Here is a 23,792-nt window from a genome sequence, read left to right on the forward strand (position 1 = left end):
GTGGTCCCATGGTCCCCCTCGAGCTGCCTCCCGCACCATGGCTGTGAGAGACAGCATCGTCGTCTTCATTGCGCGTGCTCGCATTGGCTGGGCGACGCGACATGGTTGGGGAAGTGGCCCGCTGCGCTGTGTGCATGCCGCAGTCGGAGATGCTTGTATGCCTGGCCAGGCCTTGCTCGACGCTGCGCTTCTCGGCGCCCGGCGAGCTCAAAGTCGCGCGGCCGTGGATGGCGACGAGCGTGGCGTGGCGAGGGGAGCCGGGCGTCGGCGCGCCCTCGCTCGATATTCTGCCCACTACCTCGCGATAAGACATCCATCCTACGGCATGCAGGCCGAGTGACGGCCCGGCTCGTCACTCCTGCCTTGCTTGCTCGTTGCCAAGACGCACGCGCGCCGCGTCATGAGCGCTGACAGACTGACCGACACAAGGTTCCATTCCAGCAGCACCCTGCCGGGACCTCATTCCAGCGACTCACTCGCCTCCACTCAGTGCCGGGTTGCCCTTCTCACGCGCCGCGCCGTCGTCATTGACTCGGTCTCCCCCTGTTCTTTCTTGGTCACACCGACCACTCAATCCCCTGGTACTGACCGACGTGTCCGCGCCGACCCCGTCACCGGTTCACACAAACAAGGCCATGGCGCGCGGGTGGGCGGGGGCAGCAAACCCCCGCGGCGATCACTGTGGCTTGCACAAGGGCGACGTGCTGCGACCTGCTGCCCCTCCAGCCGCCAGCTAACCCCCCGACGCGCCCGCCGGCCAGGCAAGCCAAGGCATGTAAGCAGCGTGCTCTAACCTGCGACCCGCCGAGGCTGCGACGGCTCCACAGCGACGTGGGCTGGCTGCCTGCTCTGGCAGCACCGAGCCCTCTCTTAAGACCGCCGTGTCGTGCCCATCCCCCCTTCTCCGCATAACCCATTGCCCACCGCAGCAACACTCCACCACCATGTCTGCTGCCGAGTATGAGGCGGACGCCTTGGCGGTACGAGAGGAGGACATCCAGGCCGACGAGTCGGCCAACCTCGCGGCCGGTCAGGAGGCCTCGATCCACACCCAAGACACTGAGAACGAAGAGGACGAGTTCAACCTTGAGAGGATTATTCTGGTGCGTGGGGGTGTGGGGAGGCAAGGCGAGACACCCCAGCTTACTGGTACCAGGAGGGCGTCGCTGGACAGCGCGAGCGTGGCCTGCCAGCAGGCCAGGGCATCTCGCTCAACTGGAAGAACCTGTCTGTTCGTGGCGCCGGAGGACCGGGCGACATCCACTTCAAGGTCGACTGCGGCACGCTCCTGTTCCCATGGACCTACTTCCTCGCCAAGCGACGAGTGCACAAGATGGCGCGTGAGCTCATCGCAAACGAGCCCCAGCGCCAAAAGGAGATGCACTGGAGCCCCGGAGACCCCAACCCCAAGATGGGCCAGCCCGGCCTGCGCAAGGGGCAGCGCTACCTCATCCACGACTTTACCGGCTCTCTCAACCCCGGCGAGATGATGCTCGTCGTCGGCCGCCCCGGCTCGGGATGTACGACCTTCCTGAGGGCCCTGGCCGGCCAGTTTGGCGCCTACGCCGGCGTCGACGGCGAGGTGCACTACGGTGCGCTCAAGGCCGGCACGCGCCAGTTCAGGCCCTGGGCATCCGACGTCATGTTCAACAGCGAGGAGGACACGCACGACGCACACCTGTCGGTCGGGCGCACCATGGACTTTGCGCTGCGCATGGAGGTCCCCGCCGCGCGCGCTCGCCGCCTCGACCCCTCGACCGGCAAGCCCATCACCAAGCAGCAGTGGATCACGGGCATGAAGGACCGTATCCTCAAGGCGCTCGGCATTTCCCACACGGTCAAGACCCGCGTCGGCAACCAGTACGTGCGCGGTGTCTCGGGCGGTGAACGCAAGCGCGTGTCCATCGGCGAGGCAATGACGACCAACGCGTCCATCTGCATGTGGGACAATGCCACCCGCGGTCTCGACGCGTCCTCGGCCCTCAACTTCAACCGCGTCCTCCGCCAGCTCAGCGACCACGCAAAGAAGATCAACATCCTCACCCTGTACCAGGCCGGTAACGGCATCTACGACCTGTTCGACAAGGTCACGGTCATTGCAGAGGGCCACGTCATCTACTACGGCCCCCGCGCGCTCGCCCGCCCCTACTTTGAGGACATGGGCTTCGAGTACATGGAGGGCGCCAACACGGCCGACTACCTCACCGCTGTGACTGCGCTCTCCGAGCGTACCGTCAAGAAGGGCTTCGAGGGCCGCGTGCCCAACGTCGCGTCAGAGTTTGCCATCCGCTACCGCCAGTCGCAGATCTACGCCGACATGTGCGCCGAGGCCGACGCCCACATTTCCGACACGGCCGCGCGCCAGGCCGAGACAGACGCGCAGAAGGAGCTCATCCACGCCGAGAAGTCGCCGTCTGCCTTCCGCATGTTCGCGCCCCGCGCCTCGCTCTGGACCCAGCTCTGGGCCCTCATGATCAAGGAGGTGCAGGCCCGCTGGGGCGACAAGCCCCATCTCTGGGCTCGCCAGGGTACCACGTTCATCTTTGCCTTCATTTGCGGTTCCGTCTTCTACAACATGCCCGACACGACTTCCGGCCTCTTCCTCCGCGGTGGTGCCGTCTTCCTGATCATCTTCTGTGAGTCGTGCTGGCTGTGAGCCCGCTGACCCCAGTCCCGTCCATTCTGTCCTTCTCCGATGTCCAGGGTGCCTTCGTCGGCCGTGGCATCATCGCAAAGCAACAACAATATTCAATGTATTTCCCCGGTATGATCATCCTCGCCCAGACAATCGTCGACATTCCCATGTACGTGTTCCAGATCGTCATCTGGACCATCGTCATGTACTTCCTGTCGGAGAGGCACTACAGCGCGACAAACTACTTTGTCCTGTTCTGCTTCTCGTTCCTCGTCACAGCCACCAACGGTGCCCTCTTCCGCACCATTGGTTTCTGCTTCAAGAACTACAACGACGCGTCAAAGGTTGCTGGTACCATTTTCATGATCTTCGTTCTCTACTGTGGTTACATTATCGTGAGTGCCACTGTCGTGGGACAGCCCGCTCACCCGCCCAGTACGAGCCCGCCATGAAGCCGTGGTTCGGCTGGACGCGTTTCGTCAACCCGACCTACTACGGTATCGAGGCTGGCTGCGCGTACATGTTCCGCGGCCGCGAGTTCCTCTGTGTCGCCCCCGACCTTGCCCCCTACGGCCCCGGCTACGAGGACGGCCCCAAGGGCTGCTCGGTCACCGGATCTACCCCCGGCTCGATCTATGTCAGCGGCGAGAAGTACATTCGCGATGCGCTCGGCTTCAAGATGAGCGTGAGTGGCATGTCCCCGGGCTTGACTGACAACCCCAGCACTCGTGGCGTAACCTCGGTATCATCATCGGCTTCTGGATCCACTCGGCTTGGCTCGGCATGCTCGCCCTCACGTACCTTACCGGCGGCGGCAGCCAGCAGCAGATTACTCTCTTCAAGAACGGTGGTGGCCAGCAGTACCTGCGCCGCCAGATCGAGGGCTCGGCCGGTTCGGCCCCCCGAGACGAGGAGGACGGCGGCATTGTCACCGAGCAGATGACTCGCTACCCCACTGGCTCGCCGCAGGGCCAGGGTGAGGGTCTCCGCCGCTGGGGCACGACCCACAGCGAGGTCGCACCCCGCCAGTGGCCTCCCCTCGAGCGTCTCAGCACCACCCTGTCCGCCCACAGCGGCACGGCCATCGAGTACAGCAACCGCCTGCAGCGCCGCGCGACCGAGCACAGCGAGCTCAGCCGCGAGCGCAGCCGTCTGCACGAGAAGAACGCACGCATCGAGGAGGGCGACGAGAACTCGCAGCACAGTGGCGAGGCGACGCTCGCCGACCACTCGAACGAGAAGGGCATCCGCGGCTCCATGGCTGAGAAGGACGCGCGTGGCGAGAAGGGCATCCGCACTGCCTCGCCCGCTCGCATCGAGGTCCAGGGCACAACGTTTACCTGGGAGAACCTCGACTACACTGTCAAGGAGGCCGGCAAGGACAAGCAGCTCCTGCGCAAGGTCTCGGGCTACTGCAAGGCTGGAACTGTTACCGCTCTCATGGGCTCCTCGGGTGCCGGCAAGACGACGCTCATGGACGTGCTCGCCGCGCGCAAGGACGAGGGCGAGATCTCGGGCCACGTCCTGCTCAACGGCCGCAAGCTCCCCATGTCGTTCCAGCGTACCACCGGCTACTGTGAGCAGGTCGACGTCCACCTTCCCGAGTCGACTGTCCGCGAGGCGCTCGAGTTCTCTGCCCTCCTCCGCCAGCCCCGTCGCTTCTCGCGTGCCGAGAAGCTTGCTTACGTCGACGAGATTATCGACCTGCTCGAGCTCTCGGACATTGAGGACGCCATCATCGGTGTGCCCGGTGAGGGTCTTGGTGTCGAGCAGCGCAAGCGTGTCACGATCGGTGTCGAGCTCGTCTCGCGTCCCACTCTTCTCTTCCTCGACGAGCCTACCTCGGGTCTCGACGGCCAGAGCTCGTACATGATTGTCGGATTCCTCCAGAAGCTCGCGGCCTCGGGCCAGTCGATCATGTGCACGATCCACCAGCCCTCGGCTGCCCTCTTCGCCGGCTTCGACATGCTTCTCCTCCTCCAGGCCGGTGGCCGCACCGTCTACATGGGCCCCGTCGAGGACGTCCCCAACTACTTTATCGACAAGGGCATCGACTGGCCCAAGGCCTGCAACCCGGCCGAGTACATGATTGACATTGTCTCGGGCGTCGTCAAGACGGACAAGGACTGGCACGAGACTTGGAACAACTCGGAGCAGCGCCAGGAGATGCTGCGCGAGCTCGAGAACCTCAAGCCCCACGGAGACGCGCACCAGGCCCCCGAGGCCGAGCACGACCCCGAGGACGAGCACGAGTTTGCCGCGCCCCTCTACGACCAGCTGTGGCTCGTCTACGTTCGCGCCAACGTCCAGCTGTGGCGCAACGTCATGTACGTCGCCAACAAGCTCATGCTCCACATCATCACGGCTCTCATCCTCGGCTTCTCGTTCTGGAAGATCAAGCACGGCCTCGGCGACCTCAAGAACAGAGTCTTCACCCTCTTCCAGTTCGCCTTTGTCGCCCCGTCCGTCATTGTCCAGACCCAGCCCAAGGTGAGCTGCCCATGCGCGACCACACTAACGTTTTAGTTTATCGCCAACCGCGACGTGTTCGAGGCACGCGAGAAGAAGGCCAAGTTCTACTCGTGGCAGGTCTTCTGCTTCGGCGAGATCACGGCAGAGTTCCCCTACCTCGTTGTCTGCGCCGCCCTCTTCTGGTGCTGCTGGTACCCCGCTACTGGTCTCCAGCGCCACCCCAACGTGGCTGGCCCCGTCTTCCTCTGCATGGTCTTCTACGAGTTCATGTACACCGGTCTCGGCCAGTTCATTGGTGAGCACACCCCCCACAGCAGCCCCGCTGACCCCCGCAGCCGCGTACGCGCCCAACGCCGTCTTCGCCGCGCTCGTCGTTCCGCTCATCCTCATGATCCTCACCATCTTCTGCGGCATCATCGTGCCATACTACCAGCTCAACGTCTTCTGGCGCTACTGGAGTGAGTGTCACACGATCTGGCACGGATCTGGCGTGCCTGGTTAGAATGAATACTAACGCACCCAGTGTACTGGCTCGACCCCTTCACGTACCTCATGAAGGGCCTCATCACGTTCCCGCTCTGGCGAGTGCCTGTCATCTGCAAGGAGAACGAGCTCGGCTACTTCAACCCGCCCGCAGGCCAGACTTGCGGCCAGTACATGGCCGACTTCCTCAGCCGCGGCCACCCGGGCTACCTTGCCAACCCCGACGCGACCGAGAACTGCGGCTACTGCGCGTACCGCTGGGGCCGCGAGTACCTGTACGGCCTCAACATCAAGCACCATGTCGTCGGCTGGGAGGGCATCTTCCTCACTGCGTGAGTTGGGCTTGGGGTGGTGTGCCTGGTGTAAGTTTGCTGACAACCGTGCCAGCCTCTTTGCCGTTTCGTCGTACGCGCTCGTCTTTGTCCTCCTCAAGCTCCGCTCCAAGGCGTCCAAGACTGCGTCGTAAAGCGTCGAGCACAATCATTATTCAGAGCAGCCTTTGCTTGCTGTGATGAACACTTAGATACCATTAATGACCCGTTTCTGAATGCATCGTGTCTGGATACAAACAAAGGCCCGATGGAACAACGGGACTCGGACCTCGGAGGATTACATACTTAGGGTTTGAGGGCTTGGGAGCCTGCCGGCCGGGCGGCGCGGCCAGCCAGGGCAAGGGCAAGGGCCATCCTTGGCCGGCTACCAGTTTCAGGTGGTTGGTTGTTGGGGTGGGATCGGTCGGGAGGATCTGGTCGGGGTGGACAAGCAAGGCAAGTGGCACGAAGGCTGGCTGGATGGTGCGACCGGCGATCCCCTTGGTGTGGCCGGGGGTCCGGGAGAGACTTGTGGGCCACGCTACAGCACCCCATCCGCAAGCTACAGCGCCGCCTAAAGCCAACAAGCTGCTCCCGAACTGGCCCGGACTCTGGCCTGACCCACCCGGAGGAGTGGACGCCGCTGATGTACAGGGCATGCCCCTTGTGTGCCTTTTGACTCCAGGGACCGACTCCCGTGACGACACTGGTGTCCATCCCTAGAGCTGCCTCGACGACGCCTCTGCTCACATCTCTGCCCGTATGCCGCCACATGCTCATTCAGCCCCTGCGCCAGTGCCAACCGTGCCAGGTAGTCACTCGGATGCTCGAGGCGTAGCGTCGAGATGAGGCACCGCCGATGACGGTAGCAAGCCGTTGGCGGGAGGGGGTGGGCGTCAAATGGCACCCATAGTGTGTGCGTGAGGCTTATCCCTGGCCGTCTCCGTCTCCTCTCAAACCACAAGCTCGATCTGGCAAGCAAGCAACACACAATGGGCTCTTAAAAGCGAGCGAGGGGGGCAGCAGATGCCAGCAGCCCCATCCCCAACCGACGATGCGTGCGACCACCCACCGCAGCTTTGGCGCGAGCGCCACGCTCGTGCTCCTCACGCTCGTGCTCTCGGCCAACGCGCTCGTCGTAAACCTCCTGCCCGGCTTCCCCGCGGGCCAGTCTGCCCAGCCGCAGCAGTTTGAGAACTGGTCGACCGAGATCAACACGAATGTGTTCCAGACGACGCCCAAGACGGTCGACGAGCTCGTCGCCGCTGTCAACTGGGCCGCTGCAAAGGGCTGGCGCGTCCGGCCCCGCGGACACACGCACGGCTGGGCGCCGACGGCGCTCGACAACTCGGTCAACATGCTGTCCAGGGTGCTCGTGGTCGACATGAAGAGCTTGAACAAGGTGTGCGCCCACCCCGAGGACCGCAGCATCGAGCTCGATGCCGGCGCCAGCGTCGACAGCATGCACGACGCGCTCAAGGCTGCCGGGCTCGCGCTTGGCTCGGCCCCCGCCCTCGGTGACATCACAATTGGTGGCGCCCTCGCCATCGGCGCCCACGGAACCGGTGTGCTCGCTTCGGGCGAGGAGAGGGCGCCGGGAACGACGCTCGCCTCGCTGTCCAACCTGGTTATCGAGCTCGACGCGGTCGTCTGGGACGGCAAGTGCTACGCCGTCAAGACGTTCAAGCGCACCGACCCCGAAATCGGCCCCTTCCTGTGCCACCTTGGCCGTGCGCTCATCACGCGCGTCGTGCTGCGCGCCGGCGAGAGCTACGACATGCGCGTCGAGAGCATCACCAACATCTCCATGGACGAGCTCTCGGCCGCGCCCGGGACCCAGGGCAAGACGGTCGAGAGCCTGCTCAACTCTGCCGGCCGGATGGAGATCATCCAGTTCCCCCTCACGCCTAACCCGTGGCTCAAGGTCTGGAGCCTCGCGCCGACCAAGCCCGAGTCGTCGCGCGCCGTCGACGGGCCGTACAACTACCCGTTCTCGGACAGCATCAACAAGTCCATGTCGGCGACCATCAACCTCGGCAACACGCTCGCGCCTGGCGGCATTGTCGTCTCGGCCCCGATTGTGTGGGACTCGGTCATCAAGGGGCTCGCGGCGACGCACTCGGCCGACATCTGGGGCCAGGCGGGCGACGTCCTGCGCTACGTGCGTGAGAGCACCCTCCGCGTCACGGCCAACGGCATTGTCGTGCACTGCAAGCGTGCCGACGTCCAGAAGGTCATCCACGAGTTCCACGTCAAGCACCAGAAGCTCACAAAGGAGTACGCTGCCAAGCTCCTCTTCCCCATCAACGGCCCGCTCGAGATCCGCGTCACCGACGTCGACTGCCCCGGAGACGTCGGCATCGAGGGCGCCGTCATGCCAAACCTCACGCCGTCGCGCCCGTACGACGACCACCCAGAGTGGGACGCCGTCGTGTGGTTCGACGTGCTCACCACGCCCACCACCCCCTTCGCACCGTGGTACATGAAGGACATTGAGCAGTGGGCCCTCAAGAACTACGCGCCCTACGCCGGCGTCCGCTCAGAGTGGTCAAAGGGCTGGGCGTACACCGTCTGGGGCGGATGGAAGGACACCGAGATCATCAAGAACGTCATCCCCAAGTCGTACGGCCCGCACTGGAAGGCCGCCGTCGAGACGTTCAAGAAGTACGACCCCAAGCGCCTGTACACATCGGCGCTGCTCGACGCCATGGGCCTGTAAGAAGAGTTAGTCTGGGGTTAGAGGACAATGAGGACAATTGGACAATGGTAGGGATGCAGATACATCCACGCGGCCTCGACTCGAGCCGCGGTTAGCATGTCACATGCATGTATGTCTGAGACATGTCGCGTGCAGCGACGGTGTAACTGAGACATGCCACTGAGTCGGCGGCCAACCGCTGGTAGTAGACCTTGTCTGCATCTCACCTCGTCACTCTTCTCCACTCAGCTCACAATGTTTATCATCCTCGCCCTCCTCTTCAAACTCATATGGACCTCGTGTGCGTTCCTCTTCCAGCCAGTCAAGGTCCTCGTCGTCGTGCTCTGTCAGCCGTTCTGGGCTATGGCTATACAGGTCGGTCGTCAACATCGGCTCGGCAGCGCGTCTTCAGCTCAACTCCCTCCTAGGCAATCCTGTTCTGCGTGCCAAGCGCCCGCCGGCAGCCCGTCAAGCTGCTCATCCATGACCACACCGACGGGCTCCTGAAGGAGATTCAGCCAGGCGATGCAGACTGGGTGGGGCCCGCTGTCAACCTGATTGAGCGCGTTCGACGTCACCTCGTGAGGGAGGGCTCGGAAACCACATGCGTCATGGCCGAGATCGCGTACGACATCTTCCAGAATGCCAAGTCTGCCACTCGCATCTATCGCGAGCCACCAACCGAGGACGAGATTCGGCTCCATGTCTTGCACAAGTTCCCTCGACTCATCATGCGGGGGCAAGTGAGTCGACATTGGCGCAAACATGTTGACCAGAGTAGCCGCCGGCATCGACGTGGGCTTGCGTCAGTATCCAAGGCACGACCCATGTTGAGATCTGGGCGCAGCCCTTCTCTCGTCTGGTATGTGCAGCAGTCTGGTCATCTTCTGACGAGTCCAGTACTCGTCTGGCCTGACTGGCCTGAACGGCGAGCCAGTGCGCCAAGAACACATCGCGGCGCTCTGTGCGGCCCTGATCATCCACGAGCTGATGCGCGCGATCGTGCACACCTTCGTAACGTCCGCGACGGCGCCTTCCTGTCGCCCATTCCCCGGCCAAGACGCCGAGTTAGGATTCATACTCGAGCGTCGCGTCTTCGGCGGCATCTTGGAAGTGTATTGGCAGCAGCCGTGGAACATGGGCGCCATCGAGGCGATGGCGGTGCGGACCGAGCCGAGCAAGCGCTACCTTGCCAGTGAGTAGTGCCCCAAGTGGCCCAGCTAACCTCGAAGCGGGTATCGAGTCGACATGGTGCAGTGACCTCGTTGCCAGCCTCGATCGTCGCAGGCTGGCCCGCTTCACGCCGGGCGACCAGAAGCCATTCGTCGCCGACCAACGCCTTGTGCGCTCTCGCTGTGAGCCATCGGGGGAGCCGCTCACCCCCTTCTACCACGTGCCGCTCCCCGCCGACAGTACCGACTTCATCGCCATCGGTGAGAGATGCGGTACCCGCAAGAAGGCGCAGCAGTAGTACTTGCACCTCTCGATGCGATCCTTGATAAGGCTTGCCTTGTCGAGTCGTCTCGCTCCCTGAGCTACGTGATCGATGCCACCACAATGGCGCGTTGGCCTCCACTGGCTCGGTGTTCTCGTCCTGTCCGTAGATTAGATGGGTTTGAGCAAATCAATGAGGTACTCATCAGTCCACTTGCAGGAGATGCATTCCGTTGAGGGAGGACCTGGTTCCTACGCGCCAGGGCCCGGTCCGTACCTACTTGCCGAGGGCCCGGTACCAGTCCAACAGGCGCTCGGCACCCTCCTCCCACTGCACGTCGTTTTGGAGGTGGTGACCGGCGCCCGAGACGAACTCTGTTGTCACCTCGGCGCCCGCCAGAGCGTAGTAGGCCGCCGTCTCACGCGTGATCTCGGGGGTCATGAGCGCGTCCTCGTCTCCCGCGAGCACGAGGATGCGCCTGCGTTGGACATGCTTGACAACGTCCTGCGCGCGCGCGAACGGCCCGACCATGCTGAACGGCCACCGCAGCGACTCGTACCGCGCCAGCTTCGCCTGGAACGGGTAGACCGTTTGCAACGGGAACTGGCGGCCGAAGAAGGCGCGCAGCGTGAGCAACGGGTGCGAGAGCGCCGAGTTGGGGTGGCCAAAGTGGCAGAAGAGGAGGCGGAAGACGAACCACCTGTCGAGGGCCATCCAGTTTTCGTTGATCTTTTTGCTCGTCGTCAGCCAGAGGCAGTGCGGCGGCCAACTCACGACCCGTAGCCCGGGATGGCGTCGACGAGTGCCAGAGCCGTAACGTCGACCCGACCCTGCGCGAGCACGGCCTGCGAGAGGCCGCCGCCGGCAGAGTGCCCGACGAGCACAGGCACCACCCCCGCCTCGGCCCGCACGTAATCGACCCCGGCGGCAAGGTCGTCCTCGAAGGCGGAGGGAGGGGTGAGGTACACCATGCGGAGGTAGCCCGGATACCAGGAATCGCCGTGGCCGCGCAGGCTGAGGGCGTAGCTGCGCACGCCGCGCGCAGCGAGGAAGAGCATAAACTCGGTCCAGACCCATGCCCCTCCCATCCCCCCGTGGATGAACAAGACCGGTGGGGCGGAACTTGGGGGAGAGGGGGAGGGGGAGGTAAACAGGAGCTCGAGGTCACCAGAGGGGGTTGGTAGCCAGTGCCTGTGGATCCCTTCAGGGAGGGGGTGCGGCGCCGCCGCCGTGGCTGGCCGTGTCCAGAAAAGATACTTGTAGCTGAGGCAGAGACCGGCCATTGTGAGGGGGAGGAGGGGAAGGGGGAGGGGTATGGGGATGGTGGGATGGGAAAAGTCCAGTCTGCGTACGAGAGGTCGACGTAGGACTCGGTAGGCCTCTGGCTCTCGAATGCTGCCAGATCTCCTGAGCCGAGGCTTGGCGGCGGAAAAGCCGTGCCGTTGTTATCGACGGCGTCGGAAGAGGCACAATGCCAGTTCGTTCTCCAAACGACCCGCCTAGGACCTTGTGCCTGCACATACGTATCGTCTGGAACGTATTGAGCGTAGCTGCGAGCGAGCCGCCCTGGCCGGCGAGCCCTTCAGGTCACTAATTCTCGGTCTGGGTTACGAGGGATCTGCCATGGCTGCGATATACAGCCCGGGGGTGGTTGTACGCATTCACACGTGAGGTCCCGCCCATCACGACATGGCCAGTTGAAACACGCCTTGCCGTAATCGCTCGTGGCTGTTTTCCTCTGTCTGTCCGCGCTCGCCGCACCCCTCAGCCAGCCTCTCGGGCAGTCGTTTTACGACAGAACTGCTACCGAGGTGAGTTTAAAACCAGGAATGTCGTAAGGGCGAGTCCGCACCTCACGACGTCGGCGGCGGCGCCATGCGGGTAGCACGGGTGGCGCCGCTGACCACTGGTGGGTATGCTTGTTGGCACATGTGGGAGATGCTACGCGACTAGCTGCAAAGTGTACGAGAACGTCGACAACAGACAAACACCCGTATAAGAACCTGGGAAGGGCCATGCATGCCACCCCCTTCTCTCCCCCGTGCACCCCCCGACCACCCAATGTCCCTCCTCGCAGCGCAGCTGACGCTGCCGACCAACGTCTCGTCGACGTTTTCGACGTACGAGCCGCTGTTCTCGGCTTCCTACGACGTGCTCAACAGCCGCGTGGGAGTTGTGGCACTCTGCCTGCTAGCCGTCTTCCTCTCGGCCTGGCTCCTCGTCCCAAAATCGCACTACGCCTCGTTTGACAACCTGCCCGGCCCCAAGCCGGCCCACATCCTCTGGGGCAACAGCCTCGAGGTCATCAAGGGCGTCATTGGCGGCAAGCCGACCGAGTGGTTTGAAAAGTACGGCAAGAATGTCCGCTACACGGCGTTCGGGACGACGCAGGCGCTTCTCACGAGCGATCTCACGACGATAAACTACATCCTCAAGAACGGCTACGACTTTGCAAAGCCGCCCATCCCGGCGCGCGTCTTCAAGAACATGCTCGGCGCAGGCCTCATCACGGCCGAGGGCATGGTCCACCGCCGCCAGCGCAAGGTGCTCAACCCGGCCTTCGGGACGGCCCAGGTGCGCAACCTCATGCCCGAGTTCTGGAATAAGGCGTACCTCCTCTCCGACCTGTGGGGGGGCCTCATCGCGTCGGGCGGCGACCCCGTCGCGGCCGGGCTCGCAGCGACCGACGGCGCGGGCGCGACGCCGCCCAACGCGGTCGACAAGCTCGCGCAGGGCACGGACGGGCTCAAGATCGAGACGCTGGGCTGGCTCAACCGCTTCGCGCTCGACGTCCTCGGCCTGGCGGGGATGAACGTCGAGATCAACAGCCTGAGGGACGTCCACAACGAGCTGAGCACGGCGTACAAGTCGATCTCGGGGCAGGACTCGCAGATCACGCCGTGGATCATGATGGAGATGATCTTCCCCATCCTGCGGTGGATCCCGAGCAAGCGCCAGAAGATTATGCGCGCCAGCATGGACGCGGCCAAGGCCAACAGCGCGCGGCTGCTGCGCGAGAAGAAGGCCGCGATTGCAAAGGAGGCGGAGAGCGGCCTCGTCGACCCCGAGCGCGAGCGCGACGTCCTCTCCCTCCTCGTCCGCGCCAACATGTCCCCCGACGTCCCGGCCGACCAGCGCCTCAGCGACGCCGAGGTGCTCGCGCAGGTCGGCACCTTCCTGGCCGCAGGACACGAGACAACGTCGACAACGCTGGCGTTCCTCCTCGAGCGGCTAGCGCAGAACCCCGACGTGCAGGAGAAGCTGCACGCCGAGCTCGCGGCCGTGCCCGACGACCGGCCAACGTACGACCAGATCTCAGCGCTGCCATACCTCGAAAACTGTATCCGCGAGGTGCTCCGCCTCGACCCACCAGCCATCGTCATCTCGCGGGTGAGCGTCGACGACACGACGCTGCCGGTCGGCACGCCGATGCCCGGGCGCGACGGCAGCCTCGTCGACAGCATCCAGCTGCGGAAGGGCTCGCAGATCTTCATGGCCATCTCGCACGTCAACACGAGCGCCGAGCTGTGGGGCGAGGACGCGCACGAGTTCCGGCCAGAACGCCACGACGCCGGCCCGACAGACAAGGTGCCGGGCGTGTACGGCAACATCCTGTCCTTCTACGGCGGCGTGCGCAACTGTATCGGATACCGCTTCGCCGTCATGGAGATGAAGACGGCCATGTTCGTCCTCCTGCGGCACTACCGCTTCGAGACGCTGCCCAGCCAGCCCAAGATCAGCCGCAGGTGGCTGTTTGTGCAGCGCCCCGCCGTCGAGGGCGAGGAGAACCTCGGGCCGCAGATGCCGCTGATGGTGCGGCAGCGCCACGACTAGACAGGTGCCAGGAGGCACAAAGGACACTCACTTCCCCGGTGTTACCCCATAGAGTATATTCACGGCTGGTGCCACCCCTAGAGTACATGAATCCTGTATCTATAGAACCCAAGTGGCCTCGGACAGGAGGCTCATCGACGCCGTCTTGCGCACCTGGTTGAGGCAGATGCAGACGGCGGCGATGCACGCGAGGTCGACACCAGGCGCCACGGTGACCGTGTAGCTCGCCTCGCGGCTCGTCTGGAACTTGTTCGCCTCGTCGACGAGCCGCTTCGCCCCGCTCCCCGGTGAATCGGTAGGGTTCCAGCGACTCCAGCGGCACCGCCCTGGCCTGGCCACCGCCGTCGGCGCCGAGCTCGTCAACTGCCGCGGCTGTGCATGTCTTGCTCATGTATGTCGCGCAGCGCAGGCCGAAAATAGGCCCACCCCGCGGGCTCCGAGAATGGCATGGGGCGATTCTCGGCGGTTCCTTGGCCACTCTGCGATTCTCGGCGCTTGCGTTTGTAATTAGCAGCCAGGAACAGTATACGTCGAGCGCGACGGCCGCCGTAATCCTAATGCAGCCGTTGGAACTGTGGATCCATTCTCGGCGATGGCCTGATAGCGACGGTAGCGGCGGTAGCGGCCATGTCTTTGCTGCTGCATGCATGGCGTGCATCTGTGGACCCAGGTATAAAGCGCCGAAGGATGGGCTGCAGATCAGATCATCCCCCGCACCTTTGATGGACGAGTCGTGTGCACAGGTGAGTAACCCGTCCGAGCTCGGCTGACGGCAGACCAACAACCATGACCACCACGTACTACGACAGCAAGGACGAGCTCCGCCGGCACCACCATGACCAGTACAACCCCCCCAGGCAGTCGTACGCACCCGACCTGCCGCCGGCTTACGCCCCGCCCCGCCCTGCCTCGTCGTACGCCCCGCCCCAACCCCCACGACCAGTACCCGACGCAGGCTCTGCCCACGCGCAAGCCAAGGCGGCGTACGACAACCCGCTGGCTTCCAACGACGCCTGGGCCCCCACAGCCGCCGACTACGCCCTGCGCGCGCTGCCCAAGCTCGACTTTATGCTGCGTGTCAAGTCGCGCCTCAGCCGCACAGCAGGGCAGCCGTTCGCGACCGAGCCGCGCAGCTGGCGGCGCGCCCCGCCGCAGCACAGCAACCCGCCGTTCGACCCGCTCATCCTCCACCCAGAAGGGAGGGACGGGCTCATCGGCGCCGGCTTCGAGCCGGCCTACTTTGGCCCCGTGCTCGCCGCGCACGACGTCAGCGCCGCCGACATGTCGCGCTTCCTCGAGGACATCTTCACCGCGGGCAAAGTGTCGGCCGGGGGGCAGGTGCTCGCCAACGTCGCGCCCGTGACCATGCACATGGGGATCACGGGCTACTTTGTCACGAAAGCGATCGTGCGCGGCATGGCGCGGCGCAACGAGCCGCTCGTGGTCGAGACGATCGAGGCGTGGCAGGCGCGCTTCTTCGGCCCGCGCGGGCTGGATGTGTTCGTCGTGCAGGGGGGTGAGAGGGCGACGGCGCGGGACGTGGGACTGCCTCCGGGGCCTGTGGGGCCCGAGGTTGCGCGGCTGACTGGGGAGCGGGGCGAGGACCGGCGCCGCTCGCGCTCCAACTCGTCGAGCTCGAGCTCGTCCGACTCGGAGCCCGAGCGCCGCGGCAACATGTCCAAGAAGGAGGCTAGGCTGCAGCGCGAGATCGACAAGGAGCGGCGCAAGCGCGAGAAGAAGGAGCGCAAGGAGGAGAAGAAGCGGCGGCACGACGAGGAGAAGCGGGATAGGAAGGGGCGGGACAAGGGCAAGAAGGCCAAGGGGCCGTGGTTGGTCATTGCGCCGTTGGCGGCTGGGCCGGGGTACGGCGCGCAGGGGTATGGCGGGGTGTACGGGCGTGTATAGAGTTCAGCTGTAGCATATGGATCGGTCTGGATCGCATGAGCGTGGCGGCGGGGCAGGCGTCCTGGATGCGTCGCGTCGCTGCCAAGACTCGCCCCTTCTATCGATAATGAAGAAGCTGGGGACCCCGAAGCACAGGGCGAGGCGCGTCGATGGCGGCGTGGCGGCGTGGTGCGCATGCACGACGCACGCTCGACGCACTGCTCGCAGACGAGCATGCACAATAACAGGCGACAGCAGCAGCGCGCGCCGCACCCGCCGTTCCGCACACCCGCGGCAAAGGTTTCACCACGGCGGGCGAAACAGCCCGCCGATGCCAAGACATGCCCGCGGTCAACTCAATATCGATATCTGCGACGCGAACCGTCGTCCTCTCCATCTCATCGCCAGGACAATGAGCTACGACTACGAGCAGCACTACGGGCAGCAGTACGCTCAGCAGCACCCCCAGCACTACGGCCACCCTCCAGCCGAGGCCTACACCCCCGCGCCATACCCGCTCGGCCCAGCCCCTCCCCCGCGCCCAGAGGACGCGCTGGCGACCCAGCTCTCGGCGCTGACCGTGTCCCCCCCACCGCGGCACCACGCCGCGCAGGCCCGCGCCGCGGCACACCAGCAGGCGCTTGTGCGCCCGCCGCCCCCGCCCCCGCCGCGGCACCACGCCGCGCTGCAGCCCCCGGCGCCCGCGCAGCAACAGCAGTGGCAGCAGCCCCAGTCGGCGTACGCTCCCCCCGCGTCGCAGTTCACCGCGACCCCGCCGGCGGGCTACGCTCAGCTGGGGAGTGGTACACCTGTGGCGTATGCGCCCGCGGTGAGCCCGCCGGCGCAGTACGTCGCCCCGGTGCAGCCGTTCGCGGCCTCGCCGCCCGCTCAACAGTTCACGGCCCCGCCTCAGCAGTTCGCTGCCGCGTCACCGGCCCCGCAGGCGCAGTTCGGCGCGGCGCCCCCCGCGCAGCAGCAGTTCGTGTCGTCGGCAGCACAAGTCCCGCCACAGCCTGCGGCGTACCCCCCGGCCCCGGCTCAGCAGCTCGCGACCCCCTCACCGGCGCAGCAGTTCGCCGCGGCGCCTCCGGCTCAGTTCACGGCGTCGCCGCCAGCACAAGCACCGGCCCAGAGCGCATACGCACCAGCACCGCAGTTCGTGGCCCCACCCACCGCCCAGCAGTTCAGCGCCAGTCCCCCGCCCGTCGCGGCTCGCGCTGCTGCCTCGCCTCCGTTGCCGCCTGGGCGGCCGTACACCGCAACACCGGCGCCGTACGTGGCAGCACCGGTATCGTACACCGCGTCTCCATCGCCCCACAGAGCGGCCACATCGGCTCCCTACGCGACCTCACCACCTCCAGCAGCCGGCGCCGCCCCTGCGCCGTACGCCGCGGCACCAGCAGCAGCAGCACCACCGCCAGCGCCCTACCCCGCCCATTCGGCCCCGCCGCCCGCGGCTTACACGCCAGCACCGGCCCCAGCACCCTCCTACATCCCCACGCCAGCCCCTGGGCCTCCTGCCGCTCCCCACGCCGCTCCCCACGCCGCTCCCCACGCCGCTCCCCACGCCGCCCACCGAGCCCCAACCCACACCCGCTCCGGGCGCCCGAGCCTCGTCTCCCCGCCGGCGGGCTGCCCCGGCCCGGTGGCGGACGCCGGGTCGCCGCCCGCCGTTCTCCCCTACTGCCCGGCGCTGCGCGAGGTCGAGCCCGAGACGACGTGGTGGCACCTCCCCTCTGCGCCCGACGCGGTGCTGTGTACCCGCTGTCACCTGCAGCACGTGGCCGGCAAGCCTCTGGTCGCGGCGTTCGTCGCCACGCGCAGGGCGGGCGGGAGCTGTGTGTTCAACACGACGCGACTGCAGCAGGTCCTCCTGCCCTCTGGCGACGCTGCGGCGATCGCGGCGCACGTCGCGCTGCGCGCCACGCTGCCCGACTGCTCTGGCACCACCGTACGCACCGGTGGCCGCGCGTACACCACGCCCGAGCTGCCCGACTGGGCCGTGTGCGAGGCCTGCATGGAGGACGAGATGGGCGCGACGCAGTGGCGTGACCGGTTTGTCTGTGCCGAGGTGCAGGGCGGGTGGACGTGCGACATGTGCTTCATCCCGTCCATGCGTGCCATGTGCAAGTTTGCCGACGACGACGACTGGGCTGGGTTCGTCGGCGCCGTCAAGCGCCTGCTCGCGCTCGACAAGTGCGAGGGCAAGCCTGTGCCGGCTGGCTCGACGCGCTGGTACACCCCGCGCCGGTCGATTGACGGGCTGCTCATCTGCGAGACGTGCTTGATCATGCACGTCGCCAACGGACGGTTCGAGGGCGAGTTTGTCCCGCAGCAGGTCCCCCCCGACGCTGTGGCCACGCAGTGGGCGTGCGATTTGGAGAAGACGCCGCTGAGGCTCGCGCTCGGTATGGCGACCAGCACGACGGGTGATTTCGCGACGTTCTGGGACGCGGCGCGCGCGTACGCGACCGACAATGAGAAGAAGGCGCGCGGCGAGCACCCAACGTTCCACACGCTTGCTGGGGCACCGGCCAACTTTGACGTCTGCGGCGCGTGCTACACCGGCTGGTTTGCCGCGCTCGGCCTCGGCGGCCGCTTCGTCGTGCAGCCGCGCAACTCGTCCTGTGACATGTGTCCCGAGCAGCCGCGCGCGCTGTGGTACCGCATCCGCGTGCTCGAGATGCTAGACCGTGGCTCGTGGGCGTGGTTCGACGGCTTTGCGCGCGAGGTCTCGAACGAGGAGCTGTGTCCCGGCCGCACGCGGCGCAAGGGCAAGTGGTGGAGCGTCGGGCCCATGGCCAACGTGTGTGGCCAGTGTTGGGTCACGTTTGGTCGCGACACGCCGCTCGGGAGGACGGCCGGCTTCCAGCTCGTCGACGTGGGCGACAACGAGCGGATCTGCTGTCTCACGTCGAAGCGCATGCGCGACCTCTGGAACAAGGGCGACCTCAAGGCGTTTACCGACTTTGCAGCGCACCGCGAGGGCATCTACGCCACCACCATCATGCGGATCGAGACGGAGAACACGATCCAGATCATCAACGGCATGTCGGCCATGACGACGCAGCTGTCCGGCTCGATCATGAAGCTCGCAGGGGGCGACCCGTGGTCCGCCACCAAGCACGGGAACAGCAGCCTCGGCTGGTATGACAACGCGACGCAGGCGCATGGCGCAAAGATGGTCGAGAACAGCACAACGATGTGGGCAAACGTGACCGCGGACATTACCCGGACCTCCTTGCAGCATCCGCAGCTGTACGCCATGTGGGATATGGTCGAGTAGGCGGGGGGCGGGGGAGGTGGCGTGTGGTGCGGGAAGACCTCAAGTGTTCACGGTAGGACGTAGTCGATGTATTCAGTGTATGTGTCGCGGGCTGGCGTTCGGCCGACGAGCACTCGCCGAGACGACGTAGCGAGGAATGGCGCTGGCTCGGCGAGCTCACTCCGGCGCTACGGGCCCAAGATACACCTCGCTCCGAGCGCGGGACATCCTCAGGCGCCGCCGCGCTCCCTTCCGGCGCGCCCTGGCCTCCGACGAGACGACGGCTGGGCGGCGAAAAGGGTGGAAAAAAGACGCTCGGGCCGGGGTTTGGGCCACGCGTCGGAGCGAGCGGACATCGGCCCAACTCCACGGTACCGGCCGAAGCGTGCGCGATATTGGCGGTGTAGGCGTGATGAGATGTGAGTGGTCAGGTGGGTCAGTCGGGCATGCTTTGGAAATGAAAGGGGAGCGCGCATGGGCCGAGAGAGGGCAGGGAGAGGTAGAATGAGCGAGTGGAAGGTACCAAAGTCGCCGGACGCGCGCGACTACTTAAGTAGGACGAGCCGTGACCGTTCGGGTCCTCGTCCAAAGTCGCCACCCAGCCTGCCACCGGCCACGCGACAATGACGCCAAACGAGCACGCGGCGGCGGCGACTGAACATGCTGCTCATCGACACGGCGACAGCGAGCACGGCGAGCACAAAGACGGCCAAGGACATCACCACCACCACAACCACCACGGCGACCCACACGGTCACCACGAGCACGAGCACGGCCACGACCACGCGCACCCCCACCCCCACCCCCATCCCCATCCCCACCCCCACGACCACGTCCTCCCAGGCGAGAACCCGACCGACGCACACTGCCTAGACCACACGTGCGCCGCGTCCCCGGAAGAAATTGAGAGCGACTGCGAGACCATGGTGGACGAGTGTTGCGGCTCCACTGCGGGCAAGAAGGAGGACGCCTGCTGCGGTATGTGCGGTTGCTGGGGGCATATCTGATAAGATTAGCGACCTCGCCTCCCGGCGGCGGGTGCGGTGCGAACAAGGGCACCAAGGCGGGCGACTCGTGCGCTGCCAACAAGAAGGATAGCTGCTGCGGGCCCGCTGAGGTGACTCTGCCCAAGGACACGCCCAAGGACGACTGCGGTGACTTGTGCTGCGACGACAAGGATGCCTCGGACAAGGACAGCTGCTGCGACGAGGCTGGCGCTTGCACCAAGTCTGCCGACGCCGCCTCCGAGGCCGGCACCTGCTGCGACGACTGCGGCGACGACAAGGAGGAGGAGACCTCTGACGAGGACGATTGCTGCGACGACTCTGGCAACTGTACCAAGGATGCTCAGGTCGATGCCGTCACGAAGGTGGACGACTGCTGCGACGCGACTGGCAAGTGCACGCTTCCAGTCGTCACCAAGACCGACGTCAAGGACGACAGCTGCGACGAGTCGGGCAAGTGCACCAAGCCCGCCGTGCCCACCCCGCCCAAGTCCTGCGGCGCCACCTCCGACAGCGACTCGGAAGCGGACACGATCGACGACCCGCTGCGCGAGCGCCCGTCCGCGTCCTCGTGCCGCCGCCGCCGGCCGCGCCGCGCCTCGCCCGACCCGATCAAGACCCACAAGCACACACCCTGCCGCGTCGCCGACTGCAGCACGCGCAAGAAGCGGCGGTCCGACCGCACGATGTGCGGGTGCTGCGTGCAGACGATGATGCGGCAGCCGAGCGCGCAGGTCGCGCGCTCCCTGCTCGAGGCCGCCGCTCAGGTACAGTCGGCGGCGCGGCGCTGCTGTATCGCCTTTGCCAACTACTGCTGCCCCGCGCTCGACGCGTGCGCCGCCGCGCCCTGCTGCGACGAGGACGAGGTCGAGGCGCTGCTCGCCGCGGCGGCCCTCCCCTCCCCCAAGGTCGAGATCGCGGCCGGCGCCCAGACCGAGGCCTTCGCCCTCGAAGTCGGCGGCATGGACTGCCCCGACTGCCTGAGCAAGGTGCGCCGCGTGTTCGACGCTCTGCCTGGCACCAAGATCACGCGCATGGACTATGTGCGCGCGCTGGTCGAGGCCGAGCGCGAGGTGAGCGCCGCTGAGCCCGAAGTCATCGGGCGCTTCGTCACCCGCGCCACTGGGTTCCCCATCCGCGTGGTCTACGGGTCCGCAAAGGGTGGTGGCACGGTCGTGCCGCTCCGCTTTGAGGCTCTCCCGCCGGCCTCCGTGCTCGCGGCCTACGAGACGGCGGATGTGCGCCCGCACAAGGCCGGGGGCGAGGTCGATTTCGTGTTCGCCGAGGGCGGCGTGCCGCCGCGCGAGGTGCTCTCCCGGCTCGAGGACTACGGCGCGGTGCTGGCCCCGCCCTCGCTCTCGCGGCAGGAGGCGCGGATCAACGCCGACGTGCGGGCCCTCGCGGCGCGTACAGCCCTCTGCGTGCTCCTCACCATCCCGATCCTGGTCCTCGTCTGGGCGCCGATACGCGACAAGGGCTCGCTGGCGCACCGCGCCGCGGAATTCGCGCTCGCCACGGGCGTCCTGGCCGCCGGATACCCCATCTACGCGGGGTCCCTCCGCACGCTGTGGTACCTCCGCCGCGCGGACCTCGGCGTGCTGACGAGCGTGAGCACGCTCACGACGTACGCCTTCTCGGTCGTGGCCTTCGGGTTCCAGGCGGCCGGGCACCCGATCGCCGAGCCGTTCTTCGAGACGCTCGGCCTGCTCGTGTCCCTCATCTACCTCGGGCGCACGATCCAAGCGTCGACGCGCAAGGCGGCGCTGGGCGCGATCTCCTCGCTCGCAAAGCTGCAGCCGACGACGGCCGACGTCGTGACCCCCGACGGTGTGGACACCGTCGACGTCCGCCTGCTGTTCTACAACGACGTGATCCGCGTCAGCGCGCCCGCCGTCGTCCCGACCGACGGCGTCATCTTCGCCGGGCAGGCCGACATCGACGAGAGCGCCATCACGGGCGAGTCGGTGCCCGTCCTCCGCGGGCACGGGCAGGCCGTGCACGCCGGCACGACGCTGATTGAAGGCAGCGTCGACGTGGCCGTCGCGCGCCTCGTCGGCGAGAACTCGCTCGCGAGTGTCATCCAAGCGGTGATGGACGCGCAGAGCTCGGCGAGCCGCTTCGGCGACTTTGCGGACCGCATGGCGGCGTGGCTACTCCCCCTCGCCTCTGCGGCGGCCGTCATCTCCTTCCTCACCTGGGTTTTTGTGGGCCACTACGTCCGCCGCCACCCCTGGGGCCGCAGCGTCATCGACGCCGTCACCTACGCCATCGCCATCATGGCCGTCTCGTGCCCGTGCGCGCTGACCCTCGCCGTGCCGACCATCTCGGCGACGTGCATGGCCATGAGTGTCAGGGACGGCGTCGTCTTCCGCAGCTCGGACGCGCTCCTGTCCCTCAGCACGATCCGCCGCATCGCCTTCGACAAGACAGGCACGCTGTCGCTCGGCACGCTCTCCGTCGTGCAAGCGTACACGGGCGACGCGCTCGCCGCCGAGCTCGTGTCCTCCATGACCGCCGCGAGCAGGCACCCCGTCTCCGTCGCAGTCAACCAGTACCTCGCCTCCAACGCCACCCCGGGCGCCGACTTTGTCGACCGGGCCGACCCCGGCCTCGCGATCGAGTACACTGTCGTTCCCGGCGGCGGCGTCGCCGGCGCCTTCTACGACTACCCCGTGCTCGGGGGCAGCGCCGTGTTCACCGGCACGGCGTCGCACCCGACCGTCAAGGGCTACCTCGACGCCGGGCTCACCGTGTTCGTCGTCACGGTCGGCGGGCACGTGGTCGCGGCCTACGGGCTGGCGGACAAGGCGCGCGGCGGCGCGTCCGAGCTCGTGGCTGAGCTGAGCGCCGCCAACGTCGCCGTCTCCGTCCTTTCGGGCGACCACCAGGCGGCCGTCGCCGCCTTCGCCGCGCGGATCGGCCTCGACGGCGGCGATGCGCACGGCGGCCTCAGCCCCGAGGGCAAGGCGGACGCGATCGCCGCGCTGCAGACCTCGGGCCCCGTCGCGTTCGTAGGCGACGGCGTCAACGACTCGATCGCCCTCTCCCTCGCCGACGTCGGGATCGGCATGGGCAGCGGCACGGACGCGGCCGTGCTCGCGTCCGACGTCGTCCTCCTCGGCACTGACATCAGGCGCATGCTCGCGGCCGCGCGCGGCGTCGCGCACATCGGCCGCGTGGTGGCGCTCGCCGCGATCGCGTGGTGCGGCGTGTACTTCACCGCGGCTATCGTGCTGGCGTCGGGCGCCGCGGTTGACTTTCGCATCCCGCCGCAGTACGCTGGGCTGGGCGAGCTCGTCAGCGTGCTGCCTGTGTTGCTGCTGGCTGTGGTGGCCAAGGGCTGGGGCTGGGTTGCCGCGCGCCGCCGTGTCGGGCGTGCCTAGACTGGGTTGACTGAGAGCATCGGCTGTTCAACCAGCCGCGTGGCGTGCGCATGGTGCTGCAAGCAGCGCCAGCGCGACTCCGCATACATGCATCTCCCGCTACATAGACGCATGCAGCTGTCTAGCACGTAGCACTGGCGCCATTCTAACCTCGGGACAGGGAGTGCTATTCGCGGAGCGGGCCAGCGGCGGATAGTGGCACCACGCGGTACCCCACCCTCCGCTCGTGATGTCCGCGGGGTCGCGGCGTAGCGGCGTAGATCAGTTCCTGTGCCTCGGACTAGTGCAGCTAATGCAGCCCAATCGTCTAGTCCGCGATGGCGAGCACGAGGCCGCGGGGTTTAAGTAGCTCGTCGCTCGTGAGCCCCACCTCGCCACCAGACGTGAG

The 23,792-nt window shown here is 66.2% G+C and overlaps 9 protein-coding genes across 9 annotated transcripts; 7 read left to right on the forward strand and 2 right to left on the reverse strand.

The window, feature by feature from the left end:
• Positions 1-944: 944 nt before the first annotated feature.
• Q8F55_008468 (uncharacterized protein) lies at positions 945-6,056 on the forward strand (the record flags this gene model as incomplete). Its single annotated transcript, XM_069356864.1, has 9 exons — positions 945-1,103; positions 1,157-2,636; positions 2,672-3,030; positions 3,072-3,320; positions 3,359-5,125; positions 5,162-5,402; positions 5,443-5,565; positions 5,631-5,922; positions 5,978-6,056. 9 exons carry the CDS (start codon positions 945-947, stop codon positions 6,054-6,056), a joined length of 4,749 nt encoding a protein of 1,582 aa, XP_069204801.1.
• An 899-nt stretch (positions 6,057-6,955) lies between these two features.
• On the forward strand, positions 6,956-8,620 carry Q8F55_008469 (uncharacterized protein; the record flags this gene model as incomplete). Its single annotated transcript, XM_069356865.1, has 1 exon — positions 6,956-8,620. The coding sequence occupies one exon, from the start codon at positions 6,956-6,958 to the stop codon at positions 8,618-8,620; it is 1,665 nt and encodes a 554-aa protein (XP_069204802.1).
• A 234-nt stretch (positions 8,621-8,854) lies between these two features.
• Positions 8,855-10,070, forward strand: Q8F55_008470 (uncharacterized protein; the record flags this gene model as incomplete). Its single annotated transcript, XM_069356866.1, has 4 exons — positions 8,855-8,974; positions 9,028-9,342; positions 9,500-9,794; positions 9,832-10,070. The coding sequence occupies 4 exons, from the start codon at positions 8,855-8,857 to the stop codon at positions 10,068-10,070; spliced, it is 969 nt and encodes a 322-aa protein (XP_069204803.1).
• A 240-nt stretch (positions 10,071-10,310) lies between these two features.
• Positions 10,311-11,092, reverse strand: Q8F55_008471 (uncharacterized protein; the record flags this gene model as incomplete). Its single annotated transcript, XM_069356867.1, has 2 exons — positions 10,311-10,770; positions 10,809-11,092. The coding sequence occupies 2 exons, from the start codon at positions 11,090-11,092 to the stop codon at positions 10,311-10,313; spliced, it is 744 nt and encodes a 247-aa protein (XP_069204804.1).
• A 1,003-nt stretch (positions 11,093-12,095) lies between these two features.
• Q8F55_008472 (uncharacterized protein) lies at positions 12,096-13,868 on the forward strand (the record flags this gene model as incomplete). Its single annotated transcript, XM_069356868.1, has 1 exon — positions 12,096-13,868. One exon carries the CDS (start codon positions 12,096-12,098, stop codon positions 13,866-13,868), a length of 1,773 nt encoding a protein of 590 aa, XP_069204805.1.
• A 99-nt stretch (positions 13,869-13,967) lies between these two features.
• Positions 13,968-14,259, reverse strand: Q8F55_008473 (uncharacterized protein; the record flags this gene model as incomplete). Its single annotated transcript, XM_069356869.1, has 2 exons — positions 13,968-14,138; positions 14,191-14,259. The coding sequence occupies 2 exons, from the start codon at positions 14,257-14,259 to the stop codon at positions 13,968-13,970; spliced, it is 240 nt and encodes a 79-aa protein (XP_069204806.1).
• Positions 14,260-14,654: 395 nt separating this feature from the next.
• Positions 14,655-15,773, forward strand: Q8F55_008474 (uncharacterized protein; the record flags this gene model as incomplete). Its single annotated transcript, XM_069356870.1, has 1 exon — positions 14,655-15,773. The coding sequence occupies one exon, from the start codon at positions 14,655-14,657 to the stop codon at positions 15,771-15,773; it is 1,119 nt and encodes a 372-aa protein (XP_069204807.1).
• A 391-nt stretch (positions 15,774-16,164) lies between these two features.
• Positions 16,165-19,038, forward strand: Q8F55_008475 (uncharacterized protein; the record flags this gene model as incomplete). The annotated part of the gene is made up of 1 exon (XM_069356871.1): positions 16,165-19,038. The coding sequence occupies one exon, from the start codon at positions 16,165-16,167 to the stop codon at positions 19,036-19,038; it is 2,874 nt and encodes a 957-aa protein (XP_069204808.1).
• A 902-nt stretch (positions 19,039-19,940) lies between these two features.
• On the forward strand, positions 19,941-23,404 carry Q8F55_008476 (uncharacterized protein; the record flags this gene model as incomplete). Its single annotated transcript, XM_069356872.1, has 2 exons — positions 19,941-19,995; positions 20,034-23,404. The coding sequence occupies 2 exons, from the start codon at positions 19,941-19,943 to the stop codon at positions 23,402-23,404; spliced, it is 3,426 nt and encodes a 1,141-aa protein (XP_069204809.1).
• Between the last annotated feature and the right edge of the window lie 388 nt (positions 23,405-23,792).

This window comes from Vanrija albida (genome assembly GCF_041260175.1).
Source record: "Vanrija albida strain AlHP1 chromosome Unknown contig_7, whole genome shotgun sequence".
Lineage (NCBI taxonomy): Eukaryota > Fungi > Basidiomycota > Tremellomycetes > Trichosporonales > Trichosporonaceae > Vanrija > Vanrija albida.